The sequence below is a fragment of the Malus domestica genome, chromosome 15, assembly GCF_042453785.1.
Source record: "Malus domestica chromosome 15, GDT2T_hap1".
In the NCBI taxonomy this organism is placed as follows: Eukaryota; Viridiplantae; Streptophyta; class Magnoliopsida; order Rosales; family Rosaceae; genus Malus; species Malus domestica.
In genome coordinates, this window is record NC_091675.1 from 46,354,768 (window position 1) to 46,379,173 (window position 24,406).

Below are 24,406 nucleotides of genomic sequence, written 5' to 3' on the forward strand. Positions count from 1 at the left end.
AAAAAGTATGTGAGAAGTAAAATAAAATGTGTGGATATCACACCCCTTATCTATATATTCTCGTCAGGAGAAGGTTTTTGACTAAAATATGTCATATATGTCTTAAAGAGCAAGGTAAACAAATAGTTCAAATTTTTCTAAAAAGACAAGAAATTCAAATTCAAATTCAAATTGAATTGAATTAAAAAATAAAAGCAGATAAAACCAGTTTTCTCACCGCTTCGTATGAATTGAATTATGTTGCTGGTTCAAATTTGTTCCTATTCATTAAGATTGTTCTATATAAAGGGTTGTTACTTTTTTTTAGGCATGCAATTGGCGTTTGTGGAGGAAGGGCCACATCAATAATTGGATTAGTTGTATAAAAAGACCTTGTCAGTTTCAACCTTCTTTTTTTGGGTCCAGAAAGCTTCAACTTGTTGACAATGGTACGTGGGGGGTCTCTTAATAATTGAAGACGCACGATAAATCTCCTAATTCGTTTACCCCAAAACAATATAATTTTTTTTTTTTTTGGACCCATGACACCTTTTGGTTACCCTCAATTTGCCGTCATACAGAATTTTGGAGATAGATTATGATAAATATATCACGTTAATATATTTATCATTTAATATCAGATACGATCAGAAATTATATACTCTTTTATATTTTTGCAAATATTATTTTTAAATAATAAATATATTGAGTAAATACATATACAACAGTCAAGTCAAGTCCCTAATTTGGGTCATTGGTTAAAACTAAATCCACATGCATATATGCTTATGACATCGGTGATAGTAAACATTTATCCTCAAATGTCAAAAGTTAGATCGAATCTCCTTCTGTTGATGCACAAAACCGGAGGTCTTGGTACAACGTAAATCTGACCGTGAATCTGCATGAAATGTAAATAACACAAGATGTATCATAGTTCACCCCAAGGTTTGGGCTACGTCCACACTGATTATGTATTTATCTGAGAGGTGAGGGGAGTGAGGGAGCTCTGTAATGTGAGAGCTTTGAGAGGATGAAGGAGCCTTAAGAAATGGCCTCTTCTAATTGTGAGGGTGAGGGGTCATTTTATAGAATAAGGACTCCTCACTTATTACATATTTGCTCATTCTTTTATCACATAATTACATTTAAATCCCCTGAGTATTTGTATGAGATCTAAATACGAGGCCCTAAATATGGTATAAACAGTAGTCCCCCAAGTCTTCAGTCAAGAGAGTCTTTTGGCTGGAGACTTGAAATTCAGTCTATGTGTGGGCCGAAGTAACTAGATGTTGTCTTGAACTGATGTTCGATATGAGGCGATGCTAAATGATGCTCAACTAGAAGTAGCACATGCTGCTCGGCTCGTGGTTCATGTTGCCTTGGTTGGCTCGGCTTGTGGCGTTTGAAGGTGAGGGAGTCCCTTTTATAGAATAAGGGCTCGATCCTCAATACATGAATGATGGGCTAGAGTTGATGCTTTCTAATGATGGTGAGGGAGTCATTTTTATAAAATAAGGGCTCGCTCCTCAATACATAAATACAGGCTAGAGTTAATGCTCTATAATGGTGGTGAGGGAGTCTCTTTTATAGAATAAGGGATCACTCCTCAACACATGAATAATGGGTTAAGTCCCCCGAGTATTTTTCATGAGGCCCAGTTGAGGCCCAATATGTGGTACATACTGTAGTCCCCCAAGTCTTCGGTCAATAGAGTCTGTTGACTGGAGACTTCAAATTGAATCCATGTATGGGCCGAAGTGGCGGTTGTTCGGATGCAGTATTTGTATACTCTGCGCTGAAGCTTTGTAGGTGAAGCTTTGCAAGTCAAGCTTTTGAAGCTAGAGCTCTGTAAATGAAGCTTTCGAAGCTAGAGCTTTGTAAATGAAGCTTTTGAAGCTAGAGCTCTGTAAATGAAGCTTTTAAAGCTAGAGCTCTGTAAGTGAAGCTTTTGAAGCTAGAGCTTTTGTAAATGAAGCTTTTGAAGCTAGAGCTCTTGTAAATGAAGCTTTTGAAGCTAATTGACATGAGTGATGCTCATGAATGTTTATGTTGATTGACATGAGTGATGCTCATGGATGTTGTCATGAGTGATGCTCATGAATGTTGACATGAGTGATGCTCATGAATGTTTATGTATGATTGATATGAGTGATGCTCATGAATGTTTATGTATGATTGACATGAGTAGTGCTTATGTATAATTTTGAAGTACTGGGCGTACTTTTGATCACCTGGTTGGTGGTAATAGCGGCAGGTTACCGAATAATTTTGGAGTACTGGGCGTACTTTTGATCACCTGGTTGGTGGTAATAACGGTAGGTTGCTGAATAATTTTTTGTGATACTGGGCGTATTTTTGGTCGCATGATTGGTGATAATAGAGGGCCTATCTCTTTTGGGCATATAGGTCTTCGCCCTCCACATGACATTGCAACCCATTATTTTAGGCTTGCCTTTTTCTTTTTCTTTTTTTTTTATATTTTTAATTACCCTCTGATGGGGTTTATACAGATGTTTCCGAAAGATAAGGAAAATTACATTATTAAAAAAATAAGGAAAGTAAAACACATCATTCTGGTGGGGTGTTTATTCCTTGCTTTTGCAGTGTTTTTCTGCTGCACTGTCTCTTCATCTGGCAGACATAAGGAATCATAATAATAGGAAGATCTTTTGCTTTTCTCTTTTCCTTTTCTGCTTTTCCTTTTGCTTTTGTTTTTGTTTCCCACTGCTTTTCTCTTTTCCTTTTTCTTTTCTGCTTTTGATATGTCGCTTGACGACATGATTAAGGGCACAGCTCTTTGGACAGCCTCTTCGACCCCATCCACTTGCTTTTCTTGGTACCTCCACTGCGTACTGTAGGAAGATTGTTTCTGAAATCATACGGAACAAGGACTTTGCCACGTTGGTATGTCGGTGATCAGGAGCCGTTTGTCCACCATGACTGCTATGCTAAAAAACCGGAGTGTTGACCAGAGCTTGGACCGGCAAGTGTCTCTGCCGAAAGTGTTGACCAAAGTCGTGAATTAGAAAGCAGATGCATTGTTACCCTTCATCTTGAACCAAGCCTCAGCACACTGCTTGTGGGCAGCAGCCAAATCAGCCTTATAAGAACACCCCAGCTTAATAGGAATCCCAGATTCATGATTCGTTGCATCCAAGCTCAGGTGACAAATCCTGCAGTCATTCCCCACTTTCGCCAGGTTAATCTTCACCTCCTCCAGATCTACCTCTGCCGAACTCTCCGACGTAGATGATTCCCTCTCCACAAGAGGCACTACGGCATCCCGCTTATCCCTCCTCTACATCAACAACCACATGGGCTTTGTCTACGGCTGCCATTTACAAAAAAACCCAAAGAGAGAATCTTCATGTAATGGCTCTGTGCGGCTGAGATCATCAATGCCCACAGAGGTTGAAGAAGCTCTCAACCCAGCAGGAAGTGGGTTTTTTAGACTTTCAACAACTGGGTTCTGTAGCAGTAGGTCATCTCTCTCTCATCTCTCTCACGGTGGAGGTTCTAAGCTTCATAGAAAACGTAGAAAAATGGTAGAGCCGCTGGTAAAGTTGACCGGGGGGTAGCCTGATCTGGTGGAGTGGGCTTCTTTGAGGAAGAGAATGAAGGACGATGCGGGAGTCAGGTCAGGCCAATGTGCTCCGGGAGTAGGCCTCGGTGAAGGAGTCAGGTCGGGCCAAGGTGCTCCGGTCCACGAGCTCGTACTAGAGGCGACGTTGTGAGAAGCTATGGCGGACGGAGGAGGATAAGCGTGAGATGAACGTGTAGAAGGCCGGCGTGGCGATGGAAGGCTGCGACTAGGCGTCGATGGTCGTTTGGGAGTTGGAGATCGGGAGCGTCGGTGGGGCAGCCATTGTTGGCTATGAGGGCCATGACGACCAAAGAGTCCCCTGAAGGCATAAACTTCACTTTCCTTCTGTATCATCCGGTGGAAGCTGTTGATGATGCCATCTCAACAGCCTTCTATAGTTTGATATAGATCAAGTTGCTTTTGTCTCTGTCGTTTTTTTTTTAACCCAGAGAGATGGGCTTTTCTGGGTTTCCTGGGTTTTTTCTGGGAAAGATTTGGGTTGTTGGGTTTTTGCAGATTCACGGCAGAGGTGAAAAAATGAAAGAGAACTGACACAACTTTTCGTATCGTTTCCCACAGACGGCGCCAAATGTTGATGCACAAAACCGGAGGTCTTGGTACAACGTAAATCCGACCGTGAATCTGCATGAAATGTAAATAACACAAGATGTATCGTGGTTTACCCTAAGGTTTGGGCTACGTTTACACTGATTATGTATTTATCTGAGAGGTGAGGGGAGTGAGCGAGCTCTGTAATGTGAGAGCTTTGAGATTATGAATGAGCCTTAAGAAATGGCCTATTCTAAATGTGAGGGTGAATGTCCTTTTATAGAATAAGGACTCCTCACTTATTACATATTTGCCCCTTTCTTTATCACATAATTACATTTAAGTCCTCCAAGTATTTGTACGAGATCTAAATACGAGGCCCTAAATATGGTATAAACACCTTCCATATTCTTTGAACAAAATATATATATAGAAACACTACGTTACTAATATAAATAAACGCCATGCAATCTGTGGAGTAAAAAATAATCAAGAAAATTATGGAGGTAACACGTGAACTTTTGGGTAAAAAGAACAAAATTACTTTCGAGGCATATCGAGATTCCCATGCGCATGCAACGGACAATAACGGCTCAATTAATGAAGAGTTAAAGGTGATCAAAATGGTATTTATTCAAATCTCTCTCATCACTCCTCATCAAATCCTTATTCAAAAGGTAGCTCCCAATTTTCCTATTTAAATTATGAAAATTGTCATGTTAATTACAAGATATTATTTCACATAACATCTTGCAATTATTCACACAAATTCACCATATATGGCCGGCATCTATTCTCCAAATAGGGTCAGTCACACCCCTATATATAGCCATATTTTCCCACTAAAAAGCTAAGCCATTTTTTATACCCACAAACTCCTAAACACATTCTTTTAAGAATTCTAACCCCCCATTCATCATGGGCACATGAGGCTTTTAGCCTTAATCTTATATGTTATTATTTTGCAAGTGCATTTTCATCAAAAGAGAAGATGGCAGAAATTTGCATCCACAAATTGGTGCTTTCATTGAGAGTTTGATTCACACGCTCGAAGAAAACTCTCGCATTCAAAGTTTCTTGTTTCTCGTTCATTTGTAGATTTTTCGTACGTTCTTATTCCTAGAATTTTTTATAAAGTTATTTGAATAAACGTAAAAGCAAAGTACAATGACTAGAATTACAGAAACCACAACGAACGAAACGTCCTATGTTCAAGGATTTTGACCAAATGATGGAGATTAAGGCATAGCCCCACCACGACGATCCACGAGGCTCAACACGACGATGAATGGAACGGCACCACCCCACAGGGCACCACCGTGGCTATGCCAACGACAGCCACTGTGGCAGCTCACGGTGAGACCCAAGAAAGCATCACCTTGCAGCCGCAAGCCCAGACCCATGCTACCTTATAGCAACGAGCCCAGTCCCGTTCCACAAAAGAGCCTCGCACTGTCGAGCGCAAGCAAGCCCAAGCTAAAGCTGCAGCTGCCAAAGCAGTGGCCTAAGACCCATAAGTCTAGGATGTCGCGCAGGCCTAAGTCGCACCGAGGGGAGCCCAACGCCCACGCGCTCCAGCGGCCTAGCCCCCACAGTCTGACCCGTGCTGGCAACCCGACCCGCTTCCACAGTCCAACCTAAAGTCCATCACACTCATGTGGCCTTCTAGCAGCCTAAACCGATCCAAGACTGGTTCAACCGTCCTGGCTTCATATTTTTGGATCGATGATTGAACCGAGGGTATTTTCACCCTATTTCTCCGCATATTTGACAAGTCATAAAGTTGACAAGCGCCCTTGCGCAGCATACGACCTTGGTGAATCAGCTCTTGCAACATACCAAGATGCAGCGTGCCCCAGACGAAATGTCCTGAAGTAAGATAAGGGCAGATGACAAACATCTCCAGCAGCGTCCCGGTAAGCAGCCATTCGACCATTTACGAACCGAGCATTCTAATAGTGTACACTCTCGACTAGGCCCTCAAGATAGCGTATACTTTTGTCTTAGCGTGCTGAGAAGCGTGCACTCTAAGTTAGGCCCACGAACAAGCATACATTCACAGTTGAGGCCACACTCCGATAATCAACATGAGCAACCTTCCAAGTGAAGTGTTCATGCGCGACTAGGCTCGCAAGGAGCATCATCCACCTCGCATCGAAGTAGGTAGCACAATGGATGGAGATAAGCAGTCACTCAATCTGACTTAAGTTCAACCAGCAGCCTGCGAGAAACTCGCTCACCAGCTAGAAACATACCACATGCACCGTAGCTGTGGCATAGACGAGCCAAACACATAGAAGAGTAGCCTAGACCAGTAGGTCACGACCAAGGGTAGTCAATAGCTCCATTACCCCCAACAAAGGTAAATGTAGGAGGAAGTAGAGAGGCTCCTGATTGATCGATTACACGATTTCCAACGCAACGAGGTCACTGACGAGGCATTATGACGGGACATAACCAACATAAGCAGGTCACCCTTCACGAACGAGATCAAGTAGGTATAGCCTCCACGCAAGTTCAGCATGCCGTGTTTCACATCATTCAAAAGGGATGGAGACCCGAAGATACACCTAAAGCACTATCGAAGTACAATGATCCTCTATCGAAATAACGACGCTCTCATGTACAAAATATTTGCCACCACTCTACAAGGCAAGACACAAGATTGGTTCCACACCCTATTGCCACAATCCATCCAGAGTTTTGACGAACTTTCTTCGGTTTTCACCAAAGAATATTCATCCTATCGCTCGATCAAGAAGAAGTTTGATCACTTGTTCAACGTCAAGAAAAACCCAAAAGAGTCGTACAACGACTATGTGAAGATGTTTAAAGCAAAGAAGGCAAAGATAGTCGAATGCAACGACTCGATAGCTAGTGCAGTCTTCCAAAAATGACTACTAGTAGGATAATTGATCATGAAAGAATATCTAACTCTGGTAGACTCTTTCGCTCTGGCAGAGAAGCATGCACTTTGGGACGAAGCTCGGCGAGCAGACAAAGCACCCGAGCAACCTAAAAAAGAATCAGCAGTAGCTAAAAAAAAAGACGGGAAGCAGTACAACAACAAAAACAGGCAGGCGACCAAGCGCAGGGACCGATCCCCAACTAAAGGAGGCTCGACGCTAAAGAATTATTCTAAGTTCTCGATCCTGATCCACCAAATCCTCTGCAACATCAAGAGCGAACCATGGTTCAAGTTGTCGAAGCAATCAAATTGAGATACTTCCAAGCTGGACCACAATAAATACTGCGTATTCCATTGAGGTCCCAGTCACACAATTGACAATTGCTACACTTGGAAAAACTACCTAGAAAAGTTGGTGAAAGAAGGCAAGGTCGACAGATACTTGGACAAGCCAACTGCACATCCTATAAGAAACGCAGACGCCGACGAAGAGCCGTCGATTAAGACAATCCATATCAATGAAATCTTCGTTGAATCTGAGCACTTGGAGACCACCAACAACCCCAAGAAAAGGAAGATCCAACATGCTCTACTAATCTCACAGGTCCAGGCAGTCAATGCCTAACCTGGACCCATCGTTGGCTTCACCGAGCAAGATGCCGAAAACGTCGACTAACCACACGATAACGCACTAGTGTATCTGTCTAACTAGCCGACGCTATAGTCAACAGAATGATGATTGACAATGGAAGTGCGGTCAACCTTCTTCAGCTCTCAGTAATTTAGAATATGGGCTTGGAAAAGACAATCATACGCCAAGCGGAGGTACTCACCGGATTCAACAGACACACATCGACTGTCATCGGTAAAATTACACTTGACATGAGAACATCGTCAATTATCTCAAAGCAGATGTTCACAATAGTAAGTGACCCGTCTTCTTATAATGGGATTCTAGGGCGACCTTGGCTAATAAAGCTGGACACCGTAACCTCAGTCAAGTATCAAAAGATTAGATTTTGTATCCCGGGATAAGGAATCGGAGAAATTAAGTCTGACCAGGCAACATTTCGACGATGCATTGTGCAAGTACTGAAAGAGTAAAAAAAAAAAAGACCTTTAAGTAGGAGGGTCTCAAAAACTAAACTTTATTTAGTCTGATTGTAACAATTTGATAATGAGAAAGTGCATCGGGGTTCTTAAAAAGGGCGACTGAGAATGTTTGCTTGAATATTTTAAGAAAAAGCAAACTGAAGACAAGTCATTTTTTCTATTCTCTTCGAATAAACGAGGAGAATGAAATATGTGGTTGTTTTTTCTATGATGGAAATTTGAGGCGCGATTATACTATATTTGGTGATGTTGTGTGTTTTGATACGACATTCAAAACGAATAAATATAATCTGGTGTGTGCCCCAGTAGTTGGTATCAATAATCATGGTCAAACCATACTTTTTAGATGTGGTTTGCTAGATGGAGAGACAACATATGCATGTGAGTGGCTGTTCAAGGCCTTTTTACAAGCCATGGATGGAAAAGCACCAGGAACCATATTTACAGATCAAGCCCAATCAATTGCTGCTGCGATTAGTGCAGTATTTCCTAAGTGCCACCACCAACTTTGTTTGTGGCACATATATAAGAATGCTACGAGGAACTTGAATCATGTTTTTAGTGAGTTTAAATCATTTACACAGGATTTCAAAAGATGCATATATGATCCAGAAAGTGTTGAAGAATTTGAATCAAGTTGGAATAAGTTACTTGATGATTATGAATTAAGAGGAAATAATTGGCTAGAAGGGATATATCTATTACGTGAGAAATGGGCACAAGTTTATGGTCGAGACCACTTTTGTGCAGGTATTACTCTTAACCAATTCCTATTATATTATTGTGTACATATTATACACAAGTTTCTTTTTCCACTATACTGTGATCAATTTCCATTTTTTTTTTCTTAGGTATGACAACAACATAAAGAATTGAAAGCATGAACAAGTTTTTGAAAAAGTATTTTGCTTGAAACCTCCTTCTGCAAGAGTTCGTCGTCCAATATGATAAAACAGTAGCGGATCGAAAAGAAAAGGAAAGACAAGCAGAAAATGCAACTAAACAGAAATGGCGTAGTTTGTATTCTGATTGGAATGTGGAGATTGAAGCAACAAAGCAGTATACAAGTAAGTTTTTTTATTGTTTCCAAGGAGGTTAAGAAAGTTTTAAATTTGAGACCACTAAAATTAGAAAGTGATGATGGGCAAACACGTACATACACAGTAATGAACTCAGGAAAACGAGGAATTAATAGAACACTTATGTATGACATTGCAAATCAAACAGTATTGTGCAGTTGCAAAAAGTTTGAGTTTGATGGGATTCTTTGTGCACATGCTCTAAAGTTATACAATGATTTAGACTTGTCAAGTATACCATCCAATTATTATTTGAAAAGATGGAGCAAGGATGCTAAATGTGGTATTGGATTTGATTCTTATGATGAATCGACTGTGAGTAATTTAGACTCATCTTTCTTGGTTCAGTATAGCGAGCTATCTAATATAGCACAAAGAATCATAGCAAAAGGTGCAAAAAATAGCCAAAATGTAGTTTTTTGAAATCTGAGTTGTTAAAGTTGGAGAAAAATTTGGATAAGCATGCCAATTTTGGAGAACAAGATGATGGAACAAATGAGGTAAATTATGTTAAGCATGTGACTGAAGCTGAGAAAAATCTTAAGATCCAAGATCCAAAAGTTCAGAAGTCCAAAGGTCGGGGCAAAGGTAGAATGAAGAGTGCTTTGGAATCTAATCAACCTAAAAAGAAAGATCCATACAGGAGAAAAGGTTAGCACATATTTGGCTTGTTTTTATTTACTATTTGATTCACAATTTGCATTTGTCAATGTAATTATTATTTTATTTGTTTAATAGCTTTTAAAGAATCCAATTCAAATGCATATGAGATGAATGGACCATCAACAAGATATGCACAAACTCATGTTTAAAGTTTAGCAATTTTTTGTCATGAATGTTTTATTTATTTATTTATATTTTTGTTCATTAGCATTGTTTTAATCTATTTATGATGGATCAATTGGAATTGGTATTTAGGGACATATTGGAATGCCAAGTCAAAACCAATTCAATATGGCACCTGTAAGTCAAGTCACACATTTTCCTTATGGATTTCCAATTGTTCCTTGTGTTCAAGGGATTCAAAATCCGCTAGTTCAAGAGATTCAAAATCACCAACTTGGATTTCAAGCTATAAGTCCCATGATGTCCAATTACTCATTTATGTATCCTCGGGTTTGTACCTTCATTGAATGTACTATATATATAGTGTACTATATTTTTGTTCTCTAATTTCATAAGTAATTTTTTTCTTTTTATTTATTTGCAGGAAAACATTCAACCAATACCTCTGGGAACCACTCCTCAACTAAAATTTTCAAATCTATCAACATCAAACATTCAACCAATACCTCTGGGAACCACTCTTGAATTGAATTTTTCAAATCCATCAACATCTTAGATCATGTTGTAATAGAATTTAGAGATTTTTTTTGTTTTGGAACGACATCCTCTGAAGTGGAGAATATTCATCCTAGTAGCTTTGTACAATTTTATTTTGATGAGTTTCATCTCAAATAATTGTATTTTGTTGGATATTGAAGACGAAGTGAATTGATATAATTCGTATATCCATATAAAGTTAGAATCATATGCAAATGGAAGATCAAGCTCGCATATTTTAATTACCATAAAATTTTGATTACACATATTTTGATTACCATAATCTCCAACTAGTTACAGATCCTATTTATGATAAAACCCTTTACATGATCATACAATAGTAAAGATCCAAGTCATGGAAGTTTACAGAAAACAACGACTATGAAGGTGTAATCGACATTGGGGTTTTAAGTTTATGTTTATGTTTTTTAAATTGGAATTAGTAGAGTTTCCAAAAAAAAAAAAAAAAGGAGTTAGTTGAGTTTGTTTGTAAGGAGTGATAGGGAGAAATCGCGAAGGAGATAAAGCTTTAAACTTTAGCAGCTTCGGTTCTGTTAGTTCATCACTTGACGAATGTTTGGCGGGTCGGCTGAAAGGCCAAAGCCGAACTCACTGTTTGTATTCAAAAAGGTAAGTTTTAAGTTTTAATAACATACTTAAAAAGAAATGATATATATGGAAGTAAATGAGTAAAAGTATGATTCTCTTTTCTATTAATTAAAGCAAAAATAAAAAATAAAAAAAGGCTTAACTAGAGTTAGTGTGGATTACACATGGCAAGCATTGGAATGGGTGGTGAGCATACCCTATAGTTAGTGTGGGTGAGCAAAAATGCACCCATTTAAATTAGGATTAATTGCCATGTTCATTGCAAGATATTATTTCGCATAGCATCTTACAATTATTCACACAAATTCACCATATATGGCCGGCCTCTATTTCCAAATAGGGCTGGCCACACCCCTATAAATAGTCATATTCTCCCACTAAAAAGCTAAGCCATTTTTGCTACCCACAAACTCTAAAATACATTCTTTCCAGAATTCTAACTTTGGCATCGGAGATTCTTCGGCCAAAGCCCCCTCCATTTATCGTGGGCGCGTTAGGCTTTTGGCCTTAATTTTAGGTGTTATTATTTTGCATGTTCATTTTCGTCAAATGAGAAGATGGTGGAAATTTGCATACACACAATCGAGTTTAGAATATACCTAGTAAAATCACGAAAAGATTGAAGATTACTTCTTGTTACGAGCATCTACGAGTGCAAGCGCAAATCACGAACTCTTCGTCTACCAAACAAAGCTTTCGTACCCGCCGAAGGAAACGGTGATTACTCTTAGACATAGTGTTTGAGAGTGTATTTTAAATAGGGAGGGAGGGGCATGAAATTTGGGTGCTGGAAAACTTTCTGAGTGCGAAAGGAGGGATGAGCACCGCTGAGTTTTGAATCCAACACGGTTATTATTTGGATTAATTTGTAACCGTCGCACACGTTAATATTTCCTCGTATTTTCAGATTGTTTTAAATTTGACAAGAAATCATCTTAAAAATCCGAATTGAGAAAAAATTCCGATTATGAACTATTTATGTTAGGGGTGGGCAAATGGGGCATGGACCCGCAGGTAGGGGCGGGTCCAAGCGGTTTGGGGTGGGTACGGGCCAGGTCTGATTTTTTTCTAAATCTGAAACAAGGCGGGTCCACGTTAATTGCGGGATGGGGCGAGTCCTAACTGCTGAGGAAACGGGTCCCCAACCCGGACCGTTTCCACCATTCAAAAATATGAGATTTAACCTGGTCCATTGATCAAATCTCTGTATTAAAACTTATAGCAGAGTCTATCTCTCAGACCTCAATCGCACTCAGACTTTCCAACTCCCTGAATCTCCTCACATCTCTTATCTCAGACCTCGATAAGGCGCCCATCTCTATCCATCGACTATCCCCACTCTCTCGTTCTCCTTCACACCCCTACTCGACTAAAATCACTAAGACTCATAGTGACTGAGTCGACCTCAGTTGTGTCGACATCACAACAGCTAGCCATCATCACCATTGTGGCATCGTCTTTTGACTCTCCTTCGGTCCTTCTAATCGCGAGTTTTGGCCACCACCACACCATCCTCGCCGTTGAGAACACCACCATCATCCTGCAAATCCCTAGGTAATTTATGAATTAAGGTTTTTGATTTAGGAACTTAGGGTTTTTTCATAAGCTTTTCAATTTATTTATGAATTATGTGGGTTTCTTATTTGGGAATTTAGGTTTTTTGGGGTTGTGATTGCATAAGCTTTTTGATTCATTATAATGACATGTTGTGATTTGATTACTTGCTGAAACTTTTCGATTGGTTTTGAATTTTATGGATCTGCTTATAGATTGTAGATTTTAAGTTGTTTCGTATTTAAATTTGTTACAATTTTTTGAAGATATTGATTTTTGACTAAAATTGGTAATTGAAGCTACAATCTTGATGCTTGTAAGTCAAAGCAATAGTGAAGATTATTTGATATCCATTATTGGTTTCGATTTTCAACCCCGAATCGGAACTGACTAGATTATTGAGTAAAGCCAATAATGAAAAGTTTGTTGGCTTTCTTTATGTTTATGAAATTTGTTATACTTATCATGTAATATATTTCATGCAGTTATTGATTATGTAATATGCTTCTAATCTCTCATTTCTAATGATCTCATATGTTTCTTCCTCCATTATAGTTAGAGAGAGGTCACAAGGAAGGGTGTCGTCCTTCTACCATAAATCACTAGAATATTGGAAGTCATTTCGGATGTTAATTTGGATGTTATTACGGATTTCATTTTATGTTATTTTGGATATTAGTTTGATCTTTGGACTTTGGATGTCTCAGATGCTATTTTTTATTGTTATGTTATTACGGAGCTTATATGTTATTTTGATGTTCGGACCTTGAACTTTCGAAATTTTGGATCTTAGAATCAGTAGGCTCTGTACTCGGTTCTAATTTTGGATCTTGGAAATTTGGATTTTTTGTGTTATTTGGAATTTTGGATCTAGGAATTTCGAAGATGGAAAAAAAAAATGTATGATGCAGTAGAGTATGTACTTTGTTCTAATAAAAAAATGAAAATAGACCCAACAATCAATTCTTAAAGAAAAAAAAAGTAAGTGCACCAGGCCCGTTTGAAACGAGCCGGGTTAGATCCGGTTCCATAATAAAAAATTTCATTACCTAGTCCAGCCCGGCCCATGCACACTCCTAATTTATGTGTTTGTTTGGACTAAATGAGGAACTTCATCTTTCGATTTTGGAGCAATTGGATTAATTGTAAATTATTGTAATTAGTAAGATACGTTCCTTTGTCTTGAATTAACTTGGCACCTCAATGATGAGGTGGAGTTCCTTGTCTTCAAGATGATTTATTCCCAATTTACAAAACTTCGTACTTATAATCAAAATTGTTTTTATTATAAATCACTTTGTAAAATTTATTTCTACAAAAATTAATAAAATAAAATATCGTTTAATTATCGAATAGTATAAAAACAAATGGTCAAATACAATAAAAATAGTTATGAATCATCTATCTATTTTCTATAATTGCTTGACTAAATGACCTTACTTTTAAATTGATTTTTTGTAGAGATGATCTTTGCAGAGTAATTTATAATATGAATGATTATGATCACGAGCACAAAGTTTGTGAACTGGTTACAAAGTATTTTGAGGAAGAACTCCTCTTCAATTTTAAGGAGCCAAGCTTTCCTCTTCATAAGATACATTCCCATTTAGACTTTATTGTACTTGTTTTTTTTTTTTTTTTGGAACAAATGATATTATCTACTATTTTTTGTTAGAATGGAGGAATGGACTAAGTCTCACAATGGACTAGCAATAATATAGTTCAAATTCTCCTTTTGCGATAATCGAACCTAAGACTTCTCACTTACAAATGAAGAGGAATATCATTATACCGTACTACTAAGTGGCATACTTTATTGTAATTAGAACCAGGACATATTAGTTTCTTTTAATCTCCAAGGATTATACACTAAGAAAACTCCTACAAAAAAATCCTCACATAAAACTAGTTCTAGTAGTATTCTAATTTTGGGAGAATAAAAACTCATCAAAGTTTCAAGTTCGGCTACAATGATTACATCTCAATCAGTAATACAAGTTTTAGGGAACATATAACTGTGGAAAGATCCATTTGATCCCTATATGCAAGACCTAACTGCTAATTTTCAAAATGACTCGTGGTTTGTACTCTGAAAGAAAAATTGCAAAGTTGTGTTACTTTCAACCATTGTGTCCTCACATCATATCTAGTTTGTCCATTAGCTATAATTCAACAAACATTAACCATATAAAATAATTAAACTAGTAAACAACTTATTTAGAATCAATACCATTCTTACTCCAATTCTAGATAGTTAGTAAACAACTACAATAAAAATTCGGATTTTGACTCCTCCCCAATTATGGCTACATATAAGTGAACATGTCATGCATGAAAAGTTACGAAGCTTTTTAAAAGAAAAAGAACAAAAAAAAGAGAGAGAACCTGACAACAACAGTAAACCCAAAATGATACATAAATCAAGGGCCATGTATCAGACCACATCACAAGAACGTCCCAAAAAGTCTAACAAGATCCCAAAACTCACAAATTCACTAGTATGATAATGCATGTACACTAATTACTCATATTTGGCAACACAAAATCACCACTTGTTTCAAAATCTTCAACATAGGCTTCAAAATCATCAACATCCATGCTGCTGCTTCCGATGAGATGCCTACTGGCATTCGGGACGTTTAATGGTTTCCTTGCCTCTTGTATTATGGACAGAACTTCTTCAACGCTTTGCCACGGATTATTTACATCGTTGCACTGCCAACTTCCTCCTTCCATCATTTCCATAGGTAAGTTCTTTAGAAACCAAGGGTGGCTTTTGATTTCTGGGATAGTTATTCTCTGCAGAGAGATATTAAGCAGAGACCGCGGTGAGAAGGCTAAGCCGAACAGATCAATTTCAAACAGAAATGTGCAACAAGAACCAGATATTTGCAATAATATGAAGGAAAAACAAAATTCAAGGAAACTCTTCATGCTCGCTAACAGTGTACCAAAATAGATTACAAGAGTATCAATACAGTCATGTAGTACTTTCAGCACCAAATTAAAAACTACGTTACCTCTTCAGGGTTTGCTACAAAGATATGAGATAAGAGATGTCTACATTCAATTGAAACAAGGACATTATCTGGAACTGAGTACTGCACACTAAGAATCCGCTGCCAAACGACACATATTGTGTTAATGACAACTCAAGAACGAATTAGCAAGTTTTGATATATACGATGTTTAACTTCTGTTCCATTTTATCGGCGAAAAACACTTACCCCAATTGTTTTTGTAAAGTTTCTAGGGTCTTTGGGATCTTCAAAGGGATATGCTCCAACTATCATCACATATAAGGTGACTCCACAAGACCAAACATCTGCAATCTGTAATCTCTAAGATTAGATCGAAAGATGCTATAACAAGTTATAATGTCGATCACAAGGGCGCAAGAAGTGGACTTACCTTTCCATCATATTGTTTTTTAGATAGGACTTCAGGTGCTATATAAGCCGGTGTTCCTACAGTAGATTTAGGCTGAGAATGCAATAATGACTACAAAACAAAGTGAACAAATTAATCAAAGTCTAATTAACTTAAATCCCTAATGTTGATCCGTATACTAAGGTTTGTGGATTACCTTTGAGTATCCGAAATCACATATTTTTACACGCGGTGCTGTACTGCCGTCTAAGAGTGTGTTTTCAAGCTTAAGGTCTCTATGACAGATTTGCTGCGACAAACGAATTATTTCCTTACTACAACCAACACTTCCAATATCAAAAGAGAAAGAAATAACAGTATACGAACGTTAACAGACAAGTGCCGCATTACATACCATTGAATGACAGTAACTAACTCCTGATATCAACTGCTGGAAGAAAAACCTTGCCTGATACAAATCAACAAGTAAATCGAAATTTTTTGTAAGTTTAGTTATATTATGAACTGTTTATGTAAAAATGTTCCAGACCTAACTTTCCCTATCTGAAACTCAACAAAAATCAAGATGGATTCCATTTCAGGGGACACTCAGAGATCCCATATTTCAGAATCTACGTTAAATACATTTCCAGTGAAATATTCTCAGCCTTCAATACTACTTTACCTCATCCTCACTAAATCTGCCAGCATTGCATATTCTCCCGAAGAGTTCTCCCCCAGCCGCGTACTCCATAACTATGGCTAGATGAGTTGGTGTCAGAAGGACCTGCAAGAAAGAGACCGCACTACTCCCAAGTCAATTATCTCAAGTAAGCCATTGTAAAGACTATGGGCTCGTTTGGATGTGCTTTTAAAATGACCGGAAACGCTTTTAGAGAAAATGTTTTTAGGCTCCAAAAGCACTTTAAGTGCTTTCTACAAAAAGCACCAGTTATGTGCTTCTTCCATAAAGCACTTTAAGCGCTTTTCCCTAACATTTTTACTAAGGATTGTTTCCAAAAATATTTTCACAAAAAACGCTTTTAGTCCTTTTAAAAACACATCCAAACGAGCCCTATTTCCACTTCACAGTAAAAATAAAATGCAGAAAGTAATGCTCATTTTTAGCAGAGGTATTTTAATTCTGCAAGTGGTGGATTGTCCCGGTGGGTAGGGCATTTCTCTTAGTCCCACTGCATCCCTGGTTCGAAGTTCTAACAATCCCCCATCCCCTTGGTGCATTTCAGAGTATAAATACCACGTTTTAATAAATAAAAACATCACATCTGATCATCCATACAAGGTTAAGCACATTAAAGACCAAATTTAGCATGTCCAGTGTTCAGCCATCCAACCCCAGCAGATACTTATACAAAATTGAAACAGAACTTGCCAAATTCACTCTCTTAAAATTAAAAATGAATGTAGTTTTTGACCACTGACCTCTTTGAATCGAACGATATTCGGATGCTTGAGTGATCTGTGGTTCAAGATTTCCCTTTGAACGTGTTCATCTATCTGCATCACCAAAGAAATTAAATAGTTTAATAAAGGCAATATAAAATTAAAAGGATGAGAAAAGAAAAGAGAAGGCAGAAAAAGGGAAAATATAGGAGTTGAAGAAGAGAACCTTGTGTCCTCTCTCAATGAACTTGACAGCATAGAGTTCTCTGGTGAGCTTGTCTCTGACCAGCCTTGCCACCCCAAAATTCCCAGACCCAATATCTTTAACAATCTCATACCTCTCCATACTATTACACCAATGAATTCCTAAACCCTAAATTTGCACTCTTCTTCCTGTTGTAATTTGACAGACTTGACAAACCAGATCATGAGACATCAACTTGGACTAAATTGAAAAGAGGTTGGAGGGGGGGGTCGGGCACTGACAAAGATTTTAGAGGGTTTAGGGGGACAACTGGAAAAATGGGTTGGTGTGACACTTATCATTCATATGTCTTGACAAGCCATGGGATTGAGAGGCCACCACACACTGTTTGACTGTATGCTTTGCAAAGAGTAATGCTAGATAATATTTTAGATCGTATTTATAAATCAAGAGATGCGTTATACATATAAAAAAAAAAATTAGTAAAGGCCACACGTTCTATGTGTGAGGAACATAATTTTTATTTTTATGTTTCTTAAATATTGTTGTTAATATTTTTAAGGGAGGAGTTATTTGTTTTTAACGGGATTGGCAAGCATCCGGAAAAAAAAAGGGGTTGGTAGTTAAGGAGAGAATGAGAGAGAGTGAGTATAAAGGGTAATAATAAGATGACATGGTTGTGAGGTTTAGAAAAGAAAAAATAAACAATAATTTGTTTGTACGGAATTACTTTAATGACCATATTTTTTTTCTTTTCCAACATTTTTTTAATTATGTATTAAAGGTTATAATTATAATTTCATTGTTTTTTTTTTGTGCTGATAACAGAAGTTCTACTAATATGTAATTTAGATAATTACGTTAATTAATATTTATGTATTAATTCAATCATCCACAAGACAACAATCACGTCAAAATAAATGAGTTTGCATATGAGTTAGGCAAGGGCAATGTATCCACATGTTACACTCAAATTCCAATTATCTTTATGAAATATTAAAGTGAGGATCATTCAATATTATAGTATGGTGATATTCCTCTTTCACTTGGAAGTGAGAGGTTTTAGGTCCGAATTTCGTGAACGGCGAATTCAATACTAAATTAGGTTGCTCATTGTATGGCTTAGTCGAACTCTCCATCTCCTTAGTATAAAAATATCAATGTACTAAAAAAAAGTGATTTTGGATATTTCTTTATTGAAGGATAAAAAGTATATAAAATGATGGTTTTTCAAGTGTAGGATTAGTTTCCTGGTCCCATTTTCCTTACCTTTGCTTTTTTCGTTTTGTTAAAATTTAAATTAAATACGCTAGAAGATCCGCAGCAGTAGGGAGGTATGTGATAATATTTGGGTCAACAGACCCCCATCCTCCCTTGTTCGTGTTCTGTGTAATGATGGTCTCCCTTATCTCCATTAATTTCTTCCTGGCAATATGAGGAGTGACATTTTTAGCATTTGGTGCGATGTCGTCTTTACCTCTTTGTACTGCTTTTCCTTAGTTGTTGCTGCTTGCTTTTGCCTCGGGGTAGGCTTCTTTGTTTCTTTGGCATCTTTGCCCGGTTGTTATTTAATCCAGTTCGCCAAAAAGTTAAATTAAATAATTCAACAAAGAATCAAACGATAAAAAAATAAAATAAATAAGGAATTGTTATTAACACTTCAAAAATCTCATTTGACACTCTAAACTTTCTATAATTCGAAAGAAAAATACATTTATGAAGAGTGTACAATGAAAATTTTGAAATGCTAATAACAATTCCCAAAAAATAAAGTGCATTAAGAGAAAAAGAAAGAGATGAAGATTTCCCTTATTGGATATTGAATTATGGGCCCAGTTTGAAAATTCGACTTTTTAATTTGTTTCTTGGTTAAAGATTTTAAGAAGAAGCAAAAGATAAAATTACAGTCAGGACTCACTAGTGACGAAAACGATTTGCGTAGAATGAACGTGTGACGTCCTAACCTAATAAAATATAATATTATGCGGAGAAAGACTTTAATTGTGTTGTTAAAACAAAAAACTTTAATTGTGTTATTAAAGCAGAACGTCACACGATGAAAAACCTGTTCTATGTAAGTAGTCATGCTATACGTAAACTATGGGCGTGAGTTGGATGGAAAATTCCAACTCCAGCTGATTCTAATCGGAAAATTTCCAACTTTTCCGAAAAAAGGAATTTATGTTGGGGTGTGATATCCACACATCCTATTTTACTTCTCATACACTTTTTTAATTCTCACACACCCCTTTATGATAACTTAGGAATAAAGTGGAAGATAATTTAGAAATAAATTGGAATTTGTGTTGGTCTGGTTCCAATCTAATCCGTCAGAAATATGTCTACCCCAAACCTTGGGTTGGAAGTATCATTTTCTGGGCACAAACTAGCAGTAACCCAAAATGCGACATACATTAAGGGCCCAAATTCACAAGTAAGATTTGTGAATGCAAAAACACCACTTCCAAGTTTCAATATCTTCAACACCAGCAAACAAATCGTCAAAGATTCATGCTCCTGCTCCTGCTGCTGCCACTGCTTCGAGGACGAGGCCTATCAGCAGCATTCAGGACCTCTAACGATTTTTTTGCCTCTTGTATTATTGTTAGAACTTCGTCTATGCTCTGGGCTGGAGTATTTACATCGTAGCACTGCCAGCTACCTTCTTCCATCATTTCCACAGCTAAGTTCTTTAAGAACCACGGGTGGCTTTTAATTTCCGGAACTGTTATTCGCTGCAAAATGATAAGTAGTGACCACGATGAGAATGCTAAAGTGAACTTAAAATTTCAACTATAACCAAATCGTTATCTAGTAGTTTCAGCACCGAAGTAAGAGCTACATTACCTTTTCGGGGTTTGCCACGAATATTTTAGATAAGAGATCTTTACATTCCTTGGAAACTCGGACAGTATCTGGAATTGAGTAGCGTACAGTAAGGATTCGCTGCCATAAGACATACATGTAGTATATTAACTACAACTCAGAAAAGAATTAGCCAGTTGTGATATATGCAATGTTTAATTTCAGTTACATTTCAATGGTGAAAAAGGTCGTAGTGCAACTAACCCCAATAATTTTTTTGATGTTTATAGGGTCTTTAGGATCTTCGAAGGGGTATGCTCCAACTAACATCACATATAAGGCAACTCCAGAAGACCAAACATCTGCAATCTATAATTTCTATAAGGTTAGATAAAAAACTTACTTAACGTAATTACAAGCTCCAGTGTCAATGAAATGGCACTTGAAATGGACTTACCTTTCCATCATATTGTTTTGTCGAAAGGACCTCAGGTGCGATATAAGCTGGGGTTCCTACAGCAGATTTTGGCCGAGAATGCAATGCTGACTATAAAACATGGTGAAAGAATAAATTACTCTAAGTCTCACTAAACCGAATCCCTCTTGTGGATCCGTACTCTAGGGTTTGTGGAATACCTTTGAGTGTCCAAAATCACATATTTTTACTCGGGGTGCTGTGCTGCCATCTAAGAGTGTATTTTCAAGCTTAAGGTCTCTATGACAGATTTGCTGCCAGAAATGAATTATTTCCTTACTACAATCAAACACTACCAAAGAACACGAACACTAGCAAATATCGTACGAGAAAGAAACAGCAGTATAACATATTAACAGAAGAATTCCGATTTAGATACCATTGAATGACAGTAACTAACTCCTGATATCAATTGTTGGTAGAAATACCTAGCCTGATGCAAAACAACAACAACAAAAATTGAATAAGATGTAAATTTTATTTCGATTATAACTGATCGTTTAAGTAAATGCTTCAGGAAATTAAAAAAATAAGATAACGGACCTCGTTTTCCCACTTTTAAGTAAAAGAAAATCTAGATGTTTTGCATTTTCAGGGGACATTCTGAAGATCCCAAGTTCCAAACTACAAATATTTTGCCGGAAATTGTCACCCACTCAGTAATTAGTTAATTACTTTACCTCGTCCTCACTAAATTTTCCAGCCTTGCATATTCTCGAATAAAGTTCTCCCCCGGCAGCATACTCCATTACTATGGCTAAATGAGATGGCGTCAGCAGGACCTGCAAGAAAAAGACCCTAAAACTCTTAGGTAGGCCATTGCTGATTCAAAAGATCACCACCATTACTGAAGCTTCAAGAATTGAGAGAATTGCAAGTGAATGTACTTTCTTATTGAGAAAACAGAATGAGTTGTGATCGTCCAATATGTTTCAGACACAAAATATACACCTCCGTTAATGAGCTGTCATTAACTAAATAACTAAAACTGATTGTTAAAGGACTCTCATGTTACGGAAGCCCTCACGCACGAATCAAAAGCTGGTGTGGCACCTTACTATCCATTATCCTCCCTCAAGCTTACGCTCGGTATCTGGAGCATGATATTGTTTCTAAGATAAAGAAATGGAGGAGAATGCAAGCCCTTTGCCCTGTTCTGTGCAAGTTGATCAGAGCTAGAAAATGATAAACTGCAAGATCTCTCTCTGCTCTCCATTGAAATGAACAACCTCTTCCACAGATTTATTGTCACATTGAAACACAGGGTTATGGGCTAAGGCAATAGCGGACATATTATCACACCAAAGGATTGGTGGTCTGTCATGCCAGTCACATAGTAACTTTCGAATCCAAGCTAAAGCTTTGTACTCTGCTTCTGTGGAGGAACGTGAAACAGTCGGTCCTGAGCAATGGGATGAGTAACCCCAAGGCTTTTCAGGCAGAGTTCATCACAAGGCACAAGGCACGCTCCGTTGCAAAAGGTACTTACAGAAGAAGGTTTGGACTTTGATGAGACTTTCAATCCAGTGGTTAAACTTACCATTGTCTGGTTAGTTTTGGCTTTACCTTCAACTTTCAACAACCTTCAAATCCTATCAATCGAAGAACACTAAGGGTATGTTTGGGTGAGGAACTTTCCAAAATCAAAATGATTTAGGCATAGTGATGAATAGATGAGTCACATAAAGTTTGATATGAGGGGTTAGAAATGCACCACATGAGCATTACAAAAGGCATGACAGAAGGATTTGCAAATGAGTACTTGGAAGGAGTCATTTACAAATCCCTATCACATGCTTCTGTAATGCCCATGTGGTGCATTTTCCAATTCCTTCGAACTAACTTTTTGTGATCCATTTCTTCTTCATTTTGCCTAAATGCATTGGAATTTGGAAGTCTCTCGTCTATAAACAAACCCTAAAGGCGGGATTTTAGTATATTTAAGTAGAAAGACATGCTATATGTTTACACAGCAAATTCATTCTCAAATGAAAACAAAACAAAATCAGAGTAAAAACCATGCATCCACCAAAACACTGTATTCTATTTATTAAACAAAGAAAATTGGATATTTATGTATATTTACAAAAACTTATGATGACAGACCTCTTTGAAGAGAACAATATTGGGATGCTTCAGTGCTCTGTGGTTCATAATTTCCCTCTGCACATGTTCACCTATCTTCATCTCCAAGCCAATGAAATGGATTAAAACTCAAAACCCAGTACCCAGAAAAATTCAAAAAAATTCGATAAATCAGAAGGAAAAAAATAATAATGATTTAAAAGAAAAAGGATAGACCTTGTTGCCTCTCTCAATGAACTTAACAGCATAGAGTTCTCCGGTGATCCTGTCTCTGACCAGCCTGGCCACCCCAAAATTTCCAGACCCAATATCCTTCAAAATCTCATACCTCTCCATGTCATACAAAACGGAAATTGCCAATTAATTTTTTGTTTAATTATTTTAAGAGGGTTTGGGAGAGAAAACAAGTTGGAAAGATGGTTGGTGGGAGAGTGAGTATAATCATTAAAAAAGTATTTTAAGGGAGAAGACAAGGGATTAGTGGCCACACAGTTTATGCCGCGGCAGTCGAGTGGGAATTAAGTAAAGATGTTTTGGACTTTTCGATCAATTGTCTCCTGCTCTCTCTCTCTGCCCCATGCGTGAGAAGGTGCTGGTAACTCTTCCAGTTACATGTCCCAAACCCAAAGCCCTTCCTCCCTGCATATTTTGGACTGGTTTAATCAACCGTGGCTAACTTGGACATGAAATGTCCTGGTTGCCCCTCTTTTAGATATCCAGCATGCCGACATGTGCCATTTCCCATGCAAAACTCATTTTTTTAGTGTATTTATTTTCACACTTCTTAACTTTTCACATCCTCATTTGTATTTAGGCCTAATCGGATAAATAGTCTATGTGGTCATAAGGTATTCGGAAAGTAATCCATGTGGTAAAAAAAATCGGATTTAAACCCCTGTGGTCTAAGTCTGTTAGGATTTATACCCAAAATTAAAATTTCTGTTATCCCTCTGTTAGATATGAGGATAAGATGGTCATTTCATCCCCATCCCTTCCATAGTCACTCTCCTTCAATTTTAGATTTGGTTTTTCATTTTGGATTTTGATTTTTTTTCGTTTTGATTTTAGATTGATGCTGCTCCTCTTCTACCTTGTAGTTTAAGAACAAAACCAGATGAGATGGAAAGGTTTTATTAGGGTGGTAACCCAGCAAAACCGAAGGAGCCCCACCATAGTTTCACAATAATATATCTCTCTCTCCATTTTAACAACATATCGACAAATAGACGACCCCCTCCTGAAAAGGGTCAGATCGCAGTCGTTGAGCAGATTGAGGTCTGCAACCCAACGTATTACTTGAAGTGGGCGAAACGCTTGGTTTTGCCATTCACTTCTCATGAACGTTGAACGGAAGGGATGAATG

General features: G+C 37.7%; 3 protein-coding genes across 5 annotated transcripts; 1 reads left to right on the plus strand and 2 right to left on the minus strand.

Annotated features, from left to right (window-relative positions):
• Nucleotides 1-5,839: 5,839 nt before the first annotated feature.
• Nucleotides 5,840-10,026, plus strand: LOC103436364 (protein FAR1-RELATED SEQUENCE 5-like). The gene is made up of 7 exons (XM_008374784.1): nt 5,840-5,988; nt 8,482-8,617; nt 8,720-8,885; nt 9,065-9,202; nt 9,363-9,529; nt 9,655-9,865; nt 9,953-10,026. The coding sequence occupies exons 1-7, from the start codon at nt 5,840-5,842 to the stop codon at nt 10,024-10,026; spliced, it is 1,041 nt and encodes a 346-aa protein (XP_008373006.1).
• A 5,072-nt stretch (nt 10,027-15,098) lies between these two features.
• LOC103420077 (serine/threonine-protein kinase SAPK2-like) lies at nt 15,099-18,113 on the minus strand. Its single transcript, XM_008358139.4, has 9 exons — nt 17,700-18,113; nt 17,513-17,587; nt 16,755-16,856; nt 16,485-16,538; nt 16,287-16,379; nt 16,112-16,201; nt 15,928-16,032; nt 15,721-15,819; nt 15,099-15,499 (listed from the first exon to the last, which is right to left on the minus strand). Exons 1-9 carry the CDS (start codon nt 17,817-17,819, stop codon nt 15,218-15,220), a joined length of 1,020 nt encoding a protein of 339 aa, XP_008356361.1. The 5' UTR covers nt 17,820-18,113; the 3' UTR covers nt 15,099-15,217.
• A 1,832-nt stretch (nt 18,114-19,945) lies between these two features.
• LOC103420076 (serine/threonine-protein kinase SAPK1-like) lies at nt 19,946-23,723 on the minus strand. Of its 3 annotated transcripts, none has more exons than XM_070813793.1 (9): nt 23,260-23,723; nt 23,065-23,139; nt 21,639-21,740; nt 21,338-21,391; nt 21,120-21,212; nt 20,941-21,030; nt 20,748-20,852; nt 20,526-20,593; nt 19,946-20,413 (listed from the first exon to the last, which is right to left on the minus strand). In XM_070813793.1, the coding sequence occupies exons 1-9, from the start codon at nt 23,377-23,379 to the stop codon at nt 20,407-20,409; spliced, it is 714 nt and encodes a 237-aa protein (XP_070669894.1). In that variant the 5' UTR covers nt 23,380-23,723; the 3' UTR covers nt 19,946-20,406. The 3 variants fall into 3 exon arrangements, with proteins under 3 accessions (XP_070669894.1, XP_008356358.1, XP_070669893.1); XM_008358136.4 differs by having other exon boundaries at nt 20,526-20,624; nt 23,260-23,722; XM_070813792.1 differs by having other exon boundaries at nt 20,526-20,624; nt 23,065-23,135; nt 23,260-23,716.
• Nucleotides 23,724-24,406: the final 683 nt, after the last annotated feature.